The 16,338-nt window shown below is 35.7% G+C and overlaps 1 protein-coding gene across 7 annotated transcripts in view; it reads right to left on the bottom strand.

Moving 5' to 3' along the window:
- The window catches only part of LOC136035209 (zinc finger protein ZFP2-like), a 227,318-nt gene extending 211,358 nt beyond the window's left edge, over positions 1-15,960 (bottom strand). For 3 of the 7 annotated variants that reach the window (XR_010619361.1, XM_065716816.1, XM_065716820.1), the window contains exons 1-4: positions 15,892-15,960; positions 7,924-8,003; positions 2,345-2,509; positions 1,303-1,440 (exon numbers count right to left, since the gene is read on the bottom strand). Coding sequence is in view for 6 of the 7 variants with exons in the window: in XM_065716816.1 (XP_065572888.1) it covers positions 1,303-1,440; positions 2,345-2,509; positions 7,924-7,993 (373 nt within the window). In the remaining variant the exon portion in view is untranslated. Of the gene's footprint in view, positions 1-1,302; positions 1,441-2,344; positions 2,510-7,923; positions 8,133-15,756 lie in introns of all 7 variants that reach the window. The other 4 variants (XM_065716819.1, XM_065716822.1, XM_065716817.1 and 1 more) reach the window with 3 other exon arrangements.
- Positions 15,961-16,338: the final 378 nt, after the last annotated feature.

The raw sequence follows: 16,338 nt of genomic DNA, 5'->3' as shown, positions 1-16,338 counted from the left end.
CTAATCGAACATTCCCTATGTCCCCGTCGACATTCATCTATCCCCCCTGTGCCCCCCGGCGTCCCGTTGTAGTTGTGTCCCTGTGTCCCGGTCGTAATTTATATTCCCTGTGTCCAAGTCTGTAATTTCTCTTTGATTGCCCCGGTCGTCATTTGTGTCCCGGTGCCCCGGTCTGTAATTTCTCTTTGAGTGTCCCGGTCATCATTTATATTCCGTGTCCCGGTTGTCCATGGAAAAAACAATCCGTATTCAGATCTATACCTCATTATTCTAATGATTGCCCTTGAGCTTTGTTGATGATGATTGCTAATAGAACATTCCCTGTGTCCCGGTCGTCATTTATATTCCCTCTGTGTTCCCGTCATTTGTTCCGGTCATTTGTGTTCCGGTCTGTAATTTTGTCAGTCGACAAACATGACGCGAGTCGACAAACAACTTCATGACGGCATAATGCTCAATCCTTATAATGACGTTAGTCGACAAACATGCATGACGTCAGTCAACACACAACACACAAACAACTTATTTTTATATATATTGAAGATTAATGTAGTCACATTAGGAAGAGTAGCCGCCGTTTGTTGTTTTTTTTTTACTGAGGACAAGAATGGATTAGATTAAAAACATCTTCTCAAAGTAAAGAACGAAGTTGAAACTTATAGCGAGCGACAGTTTTTATGTTACTCAGTAATATTTTCACCATATTATTGGGGGAGGGGGGGGTTCCACTGCCGCACTCCCTACGTAACTGGCAAACACCATCACTTTTGAATAAAAAGAAGGTGAAATTTCGCCAAGTAAAAAAAAGTTTGCCACCGGCAAAGACAGCCGTTGGCATTCTGCCATCCTTTATTCGCAGTACCAGTTCTAGCCATCTCAAGCTTTCACTCACTATAGCCAAACTTTGTCTTAATTTGGCTATTTACTTATCTCCGAGAAACTTCGGTTTTAGGAAACCAATATTTAACATAGTTCATGGCCAAAATATTTGGCTGTAATGAATGATAATTCCTTCGGTTTTATTCGTGACATTACAGAAATCTTCTAACTTAGTTTCTTCTGTTTGTGGAAGCAAAAAGACATAAAGAACTTGGATTCCCTTATTATTCTTGGTGGTGCGACTAAAAGGGGAAAAAGTTAGACCCAAATTGGCATGTCTGAGGATTTGTTCCTATTCCACTTAGAGATTTTCTTTATTCCGATTCATATTTATATTTATTTTCCTGCGGAAGAGACGTAAAAATTAATTTGTGAAAGAACCTATTTTGTAAACCAAATTATCAATGTATGCTCAAAATTTACCTTCGTTACGGCTATCCCTTTCCTGAGAGTCAGAGGGGGATGCAGAAAAACTTTGCGAAATACCAAGAGGTAGTTGGTGGTCCAGCACTAATTCTGAATTAGATGTTCCGGTTTCTCTTGTTAAGGTACCTTCAACTGCTGCAACAAAATACAAATTAAAAGACATCTAAAACAATCAAATACACAAAATATACTGTAATTAAAGTTCATATGACCCTTAATAATATGAAAAATTATCTAACCCAAATAAATAACTGACATTCGAAGTCTTCAGATTCACAATAAAACTAAACTGATGGTTGCATAGCATATATATTTATTATATTTGAGAATTTCCCTTTAATCCAAGACCAAAAAAAATACATTTCAATGCTTATCAATATTTCTTGATGAGCTGATCAAAGTATAACAGATCGATGTTTTTTCGTACACAAATTCGTTAACGCAAATCATCATTTAAAATTTCGAGAGGTTGCCAACTTTAGCATTGTGGTACACATTATGAAACTATTATGGCTCAACTTTTAAGGCAAGGGATATATATGTAACAATTTGCTGATACTCCTCTGTCATCTTTGCAGTATTTTGTTTGCATCATTTCGGGGTCGGTGTACCTATAATTCCGTATAACATTTTCAAAGAAATTTGACGGTACGAAAAATTAAGTTTCATGTTTACTACAAAATTAAATAATACAAAAAAAATAAATCGTTAGAGAAGGATCATCTCCTTCATAAGGGATTTAGAAAATGAGGAGCAGTTCTTACCACAATTGCCCATTTTCTACTTGCTTCATACACTACAGTCTTAAGCTATGAGCTTTTTGAATAGTAATAATTACTTTTCCAAACAATTTCCCACTAGAGGGGAATCGAGTTAAGCAAACATCAAAACTTTTGAATAAAATAAAATAAATACTCCAGTTTAAGTGTAAATTTCTTGCTTTAAATCGTACTTACCCTTGATTTTTTTCATCATAATATAACTTGGTTTTTTTTTGAATATAATTTTTTTCTAATAAAAACCAATGTTAAAGATGTACCTTCATTATCAGAACATGTAGCTCCCAATTCGTGGGTGTCAGCATCAAGCTTACACGGGCCTGAAAAGCTGGGAAAAGTATTCAGAGGAGCACTTTCAAGTTTAGGGGACAGCAACTGGCCTGGAATGTCAAACACCTGCTCACATTCAGTTGGTGATAAATTTTCTAAAATAAAACACAGATTAAAGGACAAATACTAGGACATGCACAATACTAACAAGCTTCCAAAATTGAAAGAGTTATGTGCTTTCTGCCAAAAAGAAATGAAATTGAATAGGTGTGAAGACACAAGCCAATAGCATCTAGTTTGGTTTTAGAGGGATGCTTAGCCATAACTGAAAAAACTTTGCTCAGTTCAAACGTTTCCACCACCAGAAAAGTAACCTGATCACAAACTGACTCTTCATCTCCTTCTAGTTGTTAAAAAATCAAGAAAAGAAAATCACAGCGGAAAGATCAACATTACTTAATATTACGAAATTTAATTGTAGTTAACTTGAGCATAAACTATTAATTATTGTTTGAAAGTTTATAGAGAATTTCTCTTTCCTAGTTTCCTGGGCAATGTTGCTAGTACTTGGGGTCTTTTTCAAGTTTCTTTTTTGTCTAGATGGCTTCTAGCAAAGCCTGAGCTTACCCCATTTCTACACAAATCATGATTCTTAATTGATTTTTTGTGTCTTCCCTAACCTATTGAACCATTCTACTCACAATTTTTCCCTTCCTAAAGTCTATTTTTCTTTTTACCAAAAATAATTCTCTTCATCATCTTTTATTTTACTTTATTCGTTAGCAAAAAAAAATATCTTTCCTCTTAAAGACTCTACTTTCGTTCTTCCTTCTCTTCTCCTCTTGGTTTTACTTGAAGTTGAGTTTTTACAGGGCAAGCTTTGTGCAAATTAGCTCGACAAACTTTGAGCTTTTTATGGTTTTATTTTGTATCGGTTGCCTTTTTTGCTGTTTCAATTTTATCATGGCAAAATTCCCTGGTCAAGTTGACTTTAAAATACAGATGAAAGATACATGTACAAAAGCATAATTGTTTTTTCTCGTGGATAATAATATTGTTTCAATAGAACAAAGTGAGAGCAAAATTAGCGAGAGCGAGTAGCAAGAGCAATATAGGTACCAGCCGGCCTACAGGCATTAAATTGCTGTAAACAGGCAGCTCGAGTAGAAGACACCAGCCAACAGTCGCCACTTTTTTCGTTCTTTATTTTTTGTAAACACATTTTTCAATTTACAATAATTCTGAAAATCGTAGAATATAGGCTTATCTAAGGGGTTTCTAGAAAAAAAATTCCCAGTAGTCAATCTTTTTCGATACAGCAAAAAATAGAGCCACAGTAATATTCTCCAAAGATGGCTAACCAGGGCCAACCTGTTTGACGTTCGCCACCATCTTGCCTAAAGGTCATTAAAGAATCTATTGCTCTAAATATAGCGCTAGAACAGTTGTATATGGGTAGTTATTTGTCACGCAGCTACGAAATGAATTAGGTATAGGATAATTCACTTAACCCATATCGTATACTAAAAAAGGTCCATATCAAACTTCATACGTTCAGTAAGTCTTGAAGTTCCACCTGAGATTGAGGGTTTTCCTAATCTTGTTACAACCTCGGACTTCAAGACGCACGATTCTTCTTCAGTCAGCACGAACTTGCTCATTTCCACACAATTCAAGAATTTAAAGCCAAGCTCATCTGGATATTCCTTTAAAATTTTCTCAGCATAGAAACACTTGCCACTCTTTTTACCCGCAAGACCAACTAAGACAAAGTCACCCACTTGTATTGACCTGCTTCCCCAGTCCTCTTCATCTTCTCCAAAGATGGCTTATCTAAGGGGTTTCTAGAAAAAAAATTCCCAGTAGTCAATCTTTTTCGATACAGCAAAAAATACAGCCACAGTAATATTCTCCAAAGATGGCTAACCAGGGCCAACCTGGTTGACGTTCGCCACCATCTTGCCTAACGGTCATTAAAGAATCTATTGCTCTAAATATAGCGCTAGAACAGTTGTATATGGGTAGTTATTTGTCACGCAGCTACGAAATGAATTAGGTATAGGATAATTCACTTAACCCATATCGTATACTAAAAAAGGTCCATATCAAACTTCATACGTTCAGTAAGTCTTGAAGTTCCACCTGAGATTGAGGGTTTTCCTAATCTTGTTACAACCTCGGACTTCAAGACGCACGATTCTTCTTCAGTCAGCACGAACTTGCTCATTTCCACACAATTCAAGAATTTAAAGCCAAGCTCATCTGGATATTCCTTTAAAATTTTCTCAGCATAGAAACACTTGCCACTCTTTTTACCCGCAAGACCAACTAAGACAAAGTCACCCACTTGTATTGACTTGCTTCCCCAGTCCTCTTCATCTTCTCCTAGATTCAAACTGGTGTCACTATCATCATCAAGATCTATCACAACATGATCGGACTCTCAAGAAATAGTTTCTTGCTTGCTTCTTGTAATTTGGCTTTCTTTGCATTTTTCTTCCCCTTCTTCTTTTCCTGTTCTTTCTTCTTCTTCCTGGCAGCTTTCTGTTCTTCTTCCTGGCGGATTCTTTCCCTTAATGGGGTATCAGTAAAGATTTCGGTAGATTTTTTTTCACTTCAGGTCTAACTTGTTTTCTCGGAGAACCTTTTGGTAATGGTGAGATGTCAATTAATTCAGAGAAGTTTTTGTCAGCCAGTTGGTCTACATCTGAAGGTAAGCCCGATAAAGATTGGGTAGCGTTTTCACAGTCGGTAGACTGGCTAGCCGCATCATCTTCACAGGAACCAGGAACTGGTGATGGAGGTACTAAGACATCTGGGTCTAAAGCAGATGGCCGGTCAGAGACATATGAGCTGAGATACTCGTGATCTTTGAAATAATTGCGATCGAAAGGGAAAATCACGGTGCAACAAAAACCACTTATTACGTTTTCTGGAGTCAGGGCTTTGGGATACGCCTTTTCGCAAAGCTCGCATACATTGTACATGGAAATCGTCTTGCATGTGTGCTGGGTCATAAGAGTCACAGATTCCCTGTTGTAGAATGCCTTTAAAGGAAACATAACTGACCTGTCAAGTGGTTAAAACTTATGCGTTGTGTGCGGAAACATAACAACTCCATTCTCTTTCGCTAACTCAAGCAAGTCACTACTGTAACGACTAATGAGATTGTCAAGAATTAGAGAACAGGGTTAGCTTTGCTCGGTCTTGCATGACTGATAAAATGGTTCATCCAAACAAGAAAAAGTTCATTGCACATCCAATCCAAAGCCGTTTCTGAGCCGTGAGCAATGGTACCTGGCGTCACTCCTTTCAGCAGAATTTCAGGGCATTTCTTGCGAGGGAAAAGGAGCATTGGAGAAACGCTATTATCCATGGCACTGACACAAACACGCATAGTATATTCTGTCCTCTTTCTGTAGAAGTAACCTTACCAACCCGTTTCTGTCCTTTTGCTGCAGGAATTTTTCCCGGCTTGTGGACAGTTGAGAGTTCAGTTTCATCAATATTTGAAATATTTTGGCAGTACATCTTTGGCGAAAAAAGCAAATTTTTTTGCAACAGAGTATCTAGAGGCAAATTACCGCATTTCAAGTGGTGTTAAACCATAAAGCATATGGCAAACAAGTTCCAAGTACCTGGCAAGGGTATTTTTCTGTTCTTTTGTCAAAATTTTTCTCGTGGCGTAAACTGGAAAAAAAAATGAGAGGTAACAGTTCAATATCCATTTTCTGTTTCTCAGCTTTTGTGACATTTCCCTTTAAAGTTCCCTGTGGTATTCCAAACTTTTTCACAGATCTAAGCATTTTGTTTTTAATAACGCTTCAATGTGAGCTGCTTGAACCATTTCAGGATCGACAGCACCCCTTTTCCCTTCTTTAACTGGCTTAGTTTATCGCACCCTTTTATCTGAAAAAAGGAAGCTAAATGATTTGATTTTTCTTTTTTCCCACCAAACTATTTCATTTTCGCAAGAGCAGCGTTATTTTTATAAGTCATCATCTAACTACCCTTTCCTTACCCAAGTTTGATCAGATTAACGGCGGATAGTGTTTCTCTAATCATCAGTGCAGCACTATCTCGCAAATGAATGTATTGTTCAGAGCGGAGCTTGGTCTGATTCAGGCGGATATATAGCAAACGTTCTGATTCAATTTTAGCATACATATCAACGACGAATTGGTGAAACAATTGACGGCATTTCAAAATATAATTTTCTTCATCCTGCCGAATCATTAGTCTATAGGAATAATAATGCATTGCACTGCATTTCTTATTTATTTCTTTGTTAGTGGCTGGATTCATCAATTTAATATTAAAGTGATAGCCGTCGGCTCCATCCCAAAAAATGATAGGATATTGTAGGGCATCATAGCATCGATGAGTTTCAGCAATTCTTAACAAGTGAGCGTTTCGCTTATGAAGAATAATATCTCGAGGTAAAAACTGATCACCGACCATAACGATTGCCACTTCGTCGATAGTTGGAGCATTGTATCTACGCACATGTTGGCCAGGAGGCGTTTTGTCAGTGGAAATCACAATTTTATGCGTATCAAAGCCCTAGGAAATCTTCACAGACTAGTTAGTCAGTTTTAGGAAAAAATTTGGGATATTATATTTGACACTTCACTTATGGTGACGGATATGTTTTTTTCCAACAAACTGTCGTTTTAGATACAAATTTCTTTCACAGTTTTTGGATTTAGAAAGAGCAACAGCTAAATAGTATAGTTGTTTGGCTCACTTCTATCTACTGTCAACACCCTTGGATACTCCTGTATATCCAACAAGAATTGAAGCAAAAAGTAATAAGTAAATATTGAAAACCAATTGCAGTACAAATGTTTTCTTTTGTATTTATTACAACATTGAAAACAAAAATAAAAGTAGAATACAATCTTGAATCGATAAATCTTCAGCGATAATAAATATATATCAAATATTCAGTTCAAGTTTTCTAGTTTTTCCAAGGATGTTGAAGCCACACATAGTTTTCACAACAAAAAAGAGCTTTGCTATTGCCCCCTTCCTTAACTGTAGAATTGTAAAGCCTACTGCATTATTGCGCTTTACTGAAAAGGAAATATATTAAAAATATACTCTTTTTGTTCTTATTAAGACATTGAAAATAAAAATAAAGTGAAATAAAATCTTGAACTGATGAGTTTTCTGCAATCATTGTCATTAAATATCAAATGTTCAGTTTAATTTAATTAGTTCTTTCCATGACATTTCAAGACACATATAGTTTTTAGTGAAGAACTAATGACGCAGCAAGCTTTAGACGTTTACCATTAGGGATGGTAGCAGTGAGTAGACGTTTTCTTAGCAGTGAGTGAGTGTTTCCTTTTCTATCATTAAGGCACACGGGAAGAACAGAAAGAAAATTCTTTAACCCTAAAATCTGTTTTAAGCCACTAACCAACTACTTTTATATACCCTCAACTCTTTGGTGTCAGATGCAGGTATATGTAAAGTGGCAGGTTTTAGTTTTTTGCTTTTTTTACTAATGTAAATTAGCTTTCTTTTTATTCTGTTTCAAAAAAAATGTAATTGGAAAACTTACCAACTTTGACAACAGAAGCCTCAGAAAGGGTGATGACTTCAACCATATTTGGAGTTTCGGGCAAGTCCATAGTACGATGTCTGAAGAGATACTACTGCTTAAAAAACTTTTAACAATAGTTGGATATTATACAGTCAATCTAAGGTTTAGCCTCCAACAAATTGCAAAAGTTTTGATTTTGGTACCATTTTGACCAGATTTTTTTTTATCTAAAACATATAAAAATCAGCCAAATGGGACAATTGCTTTATGCCTTTTCTTTTAAAATGACAGCTCTTTAAAACAACTTAATTTGCACGCATAAAAAGTGGGTAACAGGTAAATCTGGTATGTAGATCACAAACATGTACTTTAATTTTGTTTGAAACGTTCATTTTCAGCGATCCCCCCCCCCCCCTGCATCTAGATCAAGCGTCGAAATAGGTCTGAGAGTAACACTAAGTGAAGTTAAATTTATACAGAAAAAAGTTTGACCGCTACTGCAGAAAAGTGTCGTCCATGTTAATTTAATGCCATTCTGGAGTCTCAATCCCCAATTCTCAGGATCAACGACAGGGCTCAGAAGCCCAATCCAATCTTATACTTTAAGATACGCTTGGAAACTGCGGAGTTTCACTGATGCTGAAGTAGGGAGTAGCTCTTTGGGATAGACGGGAGTTATAGATGTTGCTAGTTTCTGCTGAAAGACTCAGTGTTGGTAACTGTCAAGATGGTCAGTAGATTTGACACGTTTAAAGTAAAAAGTACAACCTCTTCTGCTGCTTTAATCTCTTTTTTTCGAAGCGTCGATTCAAGAAAAATTTGAAATATATTTCCTAAATACTCTTTGTCTCTTAATTGGTTAAGTGAATCACTTTGCCAGGTCCAAGTAAAAGGGAAGTTGTGTTCAAGCTAAGAATTGCACAATCAAGAGGAAACAGTTTGCAAATTTTCCTTCCCAATCTTCTTAACAATAGCTTTGATGCTCCAAATTTTACCTGAACTGGTTGCCTTAGGCTCAGTTTTCAAGTAGACTGATGGTGCTTAGGATGAAAAAGTAACAGAACCAACAAGCTGGTACCATCACCAATAAATACAGTGTCTATAGTCCCCAAACACTCAACCACTGCAAGTACAATATGCAAGTCAGCATCAGCTTTATCTTGAATGGTTCTCAGGCATTTGCCTCATAAATAATCAGATATTATAGCCTATTCACGAAACAAGCTTTATTCTTTTGGCATGAAATAAATTTTTCTTTTTTGGTGTTCAGTGTCATTTCTTGGCTAAACAGTACTTACTGTCAAGTGATACAGCTTTGCTTAAGATGGATCATCTTTTGTCAAGGCAGCTATGTCATAGCTATCAAAGACAATAATGGCGTCCAGATATTTGGATAAATTGTAGTTCAAGCATAACTCTAAGATCTCCAAATATGTTTCTTTCCTTGCCCAGGGCATCCTATGAAGCAAAGAGCCCCTGAGTAAGACGTAGGTGCATGTCAGACTAAATTTTACCCCAATAGCATCAATGTCTGAAAGCTGCTTGATTTTTCGCTGGCTCTGATTGGCTTTTAGAGCATGCCAGAATCATCAAAAACAATGCATGATAGGAGCAAAGTTCATATTTAAGTGAAGATTGTTTGTCCTTATTCAGTCTTTTGGATACTGTGAAAAGCGTCTTTGCAGTCCCTGTGCTGCCCTGAAATACATGACTCTGTGTTGGTTGCTTGTGTCATACAAAACATCCATCAGTTCTTGCATCAGAAATTTATGTGAGCATAAGCTGGACGTCCCAAAACCTACTGAAGTCTCCGTAATTTCTTCATTCCTCTACCTCTATTCAATCTGGTTTCTGTTTTCAGACTGCTCATCAATCCTTGTTCTATGACCAAATCTGTAGATACACCAGCTCAAAATATATATGATCTTTTCACAACATGCAAGCCTTTTCGAAAGTCTGGAAAAGTGTTGGGGTTATATGTTCAAGTCTGATCATCTGCTGTAGGTACAGTCTTGCCGACTTCGTGTAGTTGTTATGACCACCAGCTGCAAGGTAAGAGAGAATGTCGGAAACTGTTTGCAAATGAAGTTTCCATTAACCTATATGCTTAGCTATGAAGAAATTTAGAAGAATGGCAACCATGTCCATGAACTCCATCCATAGTATTCCCATTCAAGTCTCTTGACTTCACTCTGATTTAAGAGTTGATAGAGAAGCTTGTCCATGCAACACTTTCTCATATAAGATCTTTTGATTTCAATAAGCTCAATTGTATTCAATGTAATTTCTGTATTCAATTCAAGTTCTATACCTGAATCCTCATATACAATTTTTTTCAGAATCCAGTAAAGTACCATGTCTACAATGGTATGGGCTTATAGGACTCAAGAAATAGCCTTATTACTTAGAAGATGAGGAAGATGAAGAACTGTACTGGAATCATACATTAATTGAAAGATTTCTTTCAGTCCAGATCCATTCATTACAGATCCTAATGGCACCAACAAAACTCATCAGGGACTGATTGCATTGTTCCACTTCAACCTGGCCAAGGTTTTTCGAGATGCCATGATGTAAGCCAAAGACAGTGCAAGTTTGAAGTCTTATCTTTCTTTAATCATGGATGAAGAAGATCATAATACATTATTGAAAGAACAGAATGATTTCACTTTCTCTGGAAAATTGAGTTTCTTCCAGTTATGTTTATTTCCTCACTGTTAACCTCCTGCCTAAGCATACTTTTTAAGGCGACTTCAGCCCTGGGGTTACAGCAACAATTCCACCCATGCCATGAAAGGTAGATCAACATTGTCCACCACATGTTGAAACAGACTATCAGAAGTAATTCTTTGCAGTTTGATTCCATAATAAATGGCAGTGTTTTCTCTCAAACCTCAAAATAGGAGGGGCAAAACTTCAGCAAATTCAATGTATCAATCAAAAATTTGGAAGATTTTTGACCATATGCAGATACACAGTCATGGTTAAATGTAACTAAAAATTAACTAGATGCAAAAATTGATCACAAAGTGTTCTGATTGTTTACCTGTGAGTCCAAGCAAATTCAGTTCCCCCTTTTTACCTACAAGTCTAGTTGACATTGTCCATCATGAGTCAAACCAAAGATCTTTATCATTCCTTAGTTCTATGGTTATCGATTTTAGTTCTAGGATGGATGATAGACAAAATCCAACAAAAAGTGAAAATGACATCATTTTTTATACAATCCTGAAAAAGACTTATGCCTCTCACTCAGTATGATATGTAAGATACAAGAACACAGCTTTTCCCGAGCATTTTGGCATAAAAAGTGTAAATTTTCTCTCATAGATCTGACTTCATGGAACGTACTGCGCTTGTGTGTGTGGGGGGGGGAACAACTCAGGGATGGTAAAAGCACAGAACTTAGTCCATATTAATAATATATGCACCATATTTTTTTTCACCAACTTTTTAGAAGTACAACTTTTTTTTCAGTCATAATTTTAGTAGAAGACAGAAAAATCAATTTACACTCAACTAATTTTACATATTGAAAAAAAAATTCCAGTTGCAATGATGCCAAAATCAAAATTGTTGCTATTGGTTTGAGGTAACCCTTAAAATTAATTTAGATTGACTGTACTAAATGGCACTCTAGTTTTACAGAGTTGAGTGGAAGTACCAAGTTGCTAGAAATACAGAAGCTATAATGATACCTTTCAAGCTCTGTAAAGCCATTTTTATCTTAATACATTTGAGAGTCAAGACTAAGCTCATTCAGTAATAAAGATCATTAGGAACATAACAACAATTTCTTGTGATATTTTAAAACAAAGATGGTTCTAAAAATCAAATCACAATAGCTTTGTTTTTCCAAAAAATTAGTGAACTAGAAAAGTAAAACCTTCATAATCAGAATGAAGTTGAAACTAGAGTCCAGGAACATGATTTTTTTCATCCTTCTGTTTATTTATGGAATTGAGGCCATGATAGTTTAAAAACAGAACATTTCAATTTTAATTTCTAACAAACTTCTGGTTGCCAAAATATTGAACAGCAAAAAGCCAATTTTTTTTTAATACTTGTAAGACTCAATATTCAGTGACATTCAATTAATTCAATAATAAAAAAAAACACAACAAGCAAAATAATTAGCAACTGTTTTTCAAATAATGCAACATAAACTGCTACTTTTCAGGCAACCCTCATACCATAAGTAAAATTAAAGGAATAAAAAAAAGATATCAAAGCTAACAAGTTGTGTAGTCTCTATTTTCTACTTAAATGGAATACTATTTCCCAAAAATAATGCAATAAATTGCTTCACTTTTTTAATCTAACAAAGATTGACAATTTATTTAAACACTTAAGACTAGGCCAAGTTGCCTTTATTTATTCTACTATTCAAATTGAAAATGTTGTTTCACAGATTTAACAAATACTATCATGGAATAAATTTACCTCTTTTAGAACTGTTTGGTTGGACTTCCAGGCAATGTCCAGATGTTAAACATTAACCAAAATAAACCTCTGTTTCCAAATATAAAAAAGTGGTTTAAAATAGAGAGGGGGGGGGGAGTTTATTTCAAAAAGATTAAAAAGGGGATATTTCATAGAAATTACCAAAATAGGTATTTTTTAGTTTTAATCTATTTTAAATATATTTAAAATTTTATTTATCCTTAATTTTTGCAAGCATGTTTAATTCTTTTTTTAGGGTCTAGGTGTCCCACCCCTTGAAAATTACAACCAGGATAGTTTTATGTCCATTAGAAGGGAAATTCACATATAATCCCTCTTAATTTCTGGGGATATTTATAGTCTACACTGTTCTTATGAAACTAAAAAGTAATATTAAACTCCTGTGATATAATAAATAGCAGGTAATGCCCTTTTTTATCTTGCATCTCATTGTCATTTAAACTTTGGAGGATGTACTTCCTCTTTGGCTATGCAGTTCTGTGTGTGGGGGGATTTTCTGAAACAGGAAAACTGAAAGGGCAAAGGAAAAGGGATTTTCTGAAATGAAAAATGCTGGCTCCCCTTTTTTAACTTAGTTGAATGCTTTTGATCAAAGAATCAAACCACTCATTGGGTGGTGGGGTCTTTGTTAGTCTGTTTTGGTTATAATCAAGATATGGGACTATTAACCTTATTAACTGAGAAGTTTTTATAATGCAATATAAGGGCAATTTGAGCAATTAGGCCCCACATTACTATCAAAATGAACAAAAAAATATTAGAAATTTAAAACAAATTATTTTTGACAATAAATGTGAAATAACAAATACATTTGTTTTAAGTTTTTATTACTGGAACTAAGTTTTCTGAATGTTCAAAGTCAATCTCCTTTGTAAGACCTGCACTTTTGTATGTGAGGGCCTTGACAATCAATCTTGCCTTTTTCACCACCTCTCCAACCTCAAATACTTGAGATACTCCATCAACTGTGATGAGGTTGTGGAGTCCATGAGCAATACAGTCTTGAGACTTGGAGTCTAAATGGTTCAGGAAGAGCAAGCTTTCACAAGATTTGATCCTCTGTCATGTACCATTGCCAAGTTTTTTCCTGTGATATCCAATAGCTTCAAAGTAGCATGGTAGTCTTTGCAGATATTTCCAGTGGCATGGGAATCAGTCATGGAGGTGGTGGCACTGGTAACTAAGGTGACGTTATGAGTCAGTCCAAACATCAAGAGCAACAGTAGCTGTGTCTTTCACTAGTTCAGATTCTTTAGCAAGCAGCTCCTTAATGGCTGTGAAACTTGGTGTAAATGTCCTGTAGACAATTTGTTGCAGTGTTTCTGTCACTAGATAGGTCACCTGCATTAGCTTCAATAATATGTTCACACAGTAATCTTCAAATCTTGACCCATTCACAACTCCAAATGGTAAACTGTCAATACCACAAAGGAGTGCAATGTCACATCCAATGATACTTTTTGCTTCTTTCCTCATGCTTACATTTCATCTGGGAGTGTCCCAAAATGACTTGATATTTTCAGATTTCCCTTTGTTTGTACCAACTGCTTTATCTGTAACCTTAAGCAACTTCTGAACTTCTGCATCAGATTCATGGACAGCCTTTAGATGGGTTTAGAGATTTCCAGTGCTAACTCCCCTCTTGTATCCAACTAGTCCCTTGTAAATACACTTCAGTAGCTTCTCCTTGTCTGCTTGCTGAAAACAAACTTTGCAGTGGTAATTCTCTGAATCAACAACTATCACAGCAGAATCTTTTTCATAATAAGTTTGCCAAGAAATGTCCATGCCACTGACTTTTTGGTCTTTCCAATAATAATCTTGAACAGTTACAGCATAACTGCACTGTCAGAAGCTATACTAAAAGAAGCCTGGTTAAACAAGAAAATTACCAGTTGGCCTATTACAAGAACTCTCAGATGCCAAAGTTTTCAAAGTTGTAGCAGAATGGGTTGAAGCTATACCTGAGCAAAATTCTGATAAATTCCCTCAGCAATAATCTTGTAGATTCCCTAAAAATCATCAAGTTCATGAGAATTTATCATGTTTTGACTGGCATGGCTTCACCATACCAGTCAAAATTTACCATATTTTTTACCAAAAGACCTTCTTGGAGGAAAGGGTATAGCACACCCCTTCCCTTGGGATGCCCATCTCCTCACCATATTCCAGTAGCACCCAATCTTACTATAGTCAGTTACAGTCATATCAGCATGTTCCTTTTACAAAGAACTTCATACCACTATTTTGAGATAATCTTTCATTTGGAACAGCCTGGTAGTATGTGTTTATAAGAATTGACATTGACTTTTGTGTTTGTATGCATAAGTTTACTCTTACTAACAGTGTATTTTAAAGCTACACTACCCTGCCACTCACAAATCATAAATTTTTCCAGCAATGGTGCTCCAAAGCCCAGGCATTCCCTAATGTATGGGTATGGAGATTGTACAATAAGGCACCAAGCCCTGCAGCAAGGGCATACTATGGGAAATTTATAGCAAACCATATAACTGGCTTTTGTATGAAGTGGATATACCACTCAATACCTTTTTTTATTCTCTTTACAAATATAATAATAGGTTCTACTGTAAATTAGGTTTTAAGCACTTTTTAACCTAACCCAACCTTATTATAAATAATTTTAGCACTGAGAAAATGTAGCATTATTTTGACAAAAGCAGCACAGAGAAAATGTACTATTATTTTGTCAGAAATGGTGGATAACTTGTACTTTAATTGAAAATTTGTCATTTTTAAGAGCTTAAAAAGTGCTTAAATTTTTATTTGCGGTAAAAGTGATTATTATATTCATAAAAAACATAACAAAAGGTATCAAGTGGTATGTTAGCTTTATTGGTAAGTCAGTTATATCAACTGTCATAATTTTTTGAAAATTTACCATTTTTAAGAGCTAAAAGTGACTAAATCTGAATTTGCAGTAGATGCAATTATCATATTTGTAAACAGCATACAAAAAGGCATTGAGTGTTCACTATAAATTCACTTTATACAAAAGCCAGTTATATGAGTTGCTATATTTTAACCCATACTACCCCCATAACAATCTGTTTGAAAGCAAATTACATGTTATATATTGATATTAACTCATTTTGGTGTTATAACCTGCCCTTGGTGCAGGGCACAGTACCCCAAGGTATGAGGACCATGCCTACATATTGGGGCACGGCCTGAAATTCAAGGATTTGTATGCAAGTGTCTACCCAGTATTCAAGGATAGGCCTGCACTAGGCTATACTTCATTCTGACTGTATTACACAACCTCTTTACCAAGAAATAGAAATGTACCATACAGTAATGGTACAAAATGCTTATTTGAAGATTTTTCGACTTTGCACTGTGCCATTTTCATAGTAATGAACTTACTAGATAATTAATGGCATCTGTATTTTGGACAATCATCCTGCCATTTAACCCAAGACTCTGCAGTTTACATTTAAGCTCCATGGACAGTTCAAATAAGCATAGCTCTATTTTACAGTACAAAAGTAAAGTAGTTACAGAAGTTTATTCTTTCTCTCTCTCTCTGTAGTTAAAAAAGTCGTTTTGTTCTCCAACTTTTTATATTTCTTCTTCCTCTTCAAAGCCGAACGTATTTGAGCAAAATCGCTGAAAATCGCCCAGAGATGGCTGTGTTTAACATCCTCACAGGCCCTAAGATGCGACTTGTAAGTAGCAAAAATATCGCAAAACCTGTAAGCTAATTTTATAAAGCGTTTACGAACAAACTCGTCTTTTACATGTGACAGATCAAATAATTCTGCAAATTCAGATTCTGACTTGTCTGCAGGGAGTCTGTGTGCTTGTTTTTGCGGGCCTTTTCCTAAAACACTGATAACGTGGTTGATAACACCAGCTGGATCAATCAATCAATCAATTTATTGATACTAAAAGAAAAAACTATTACAAAAGTAAAGTGGTTACTAGGCTCGAGAAGCTTTGCTTGTT

This window comes from Artemia franciscana, chromosome 14, assembly GCF_032884065.1.
Source record: "Artemia franciscana chromosome 14, ASM3288406v1, whole genome shotgun sequence".
Classification (NCBI taxonomy): Eukaryota; Metazoa; Arthropoda; class Branchiopoda; order Anostraca; family Artemiidae; genus Artemia; species Artemia franciscana.
This window is presented reverse-complemented; position numbering and strand designations above follow the sequence as displayed.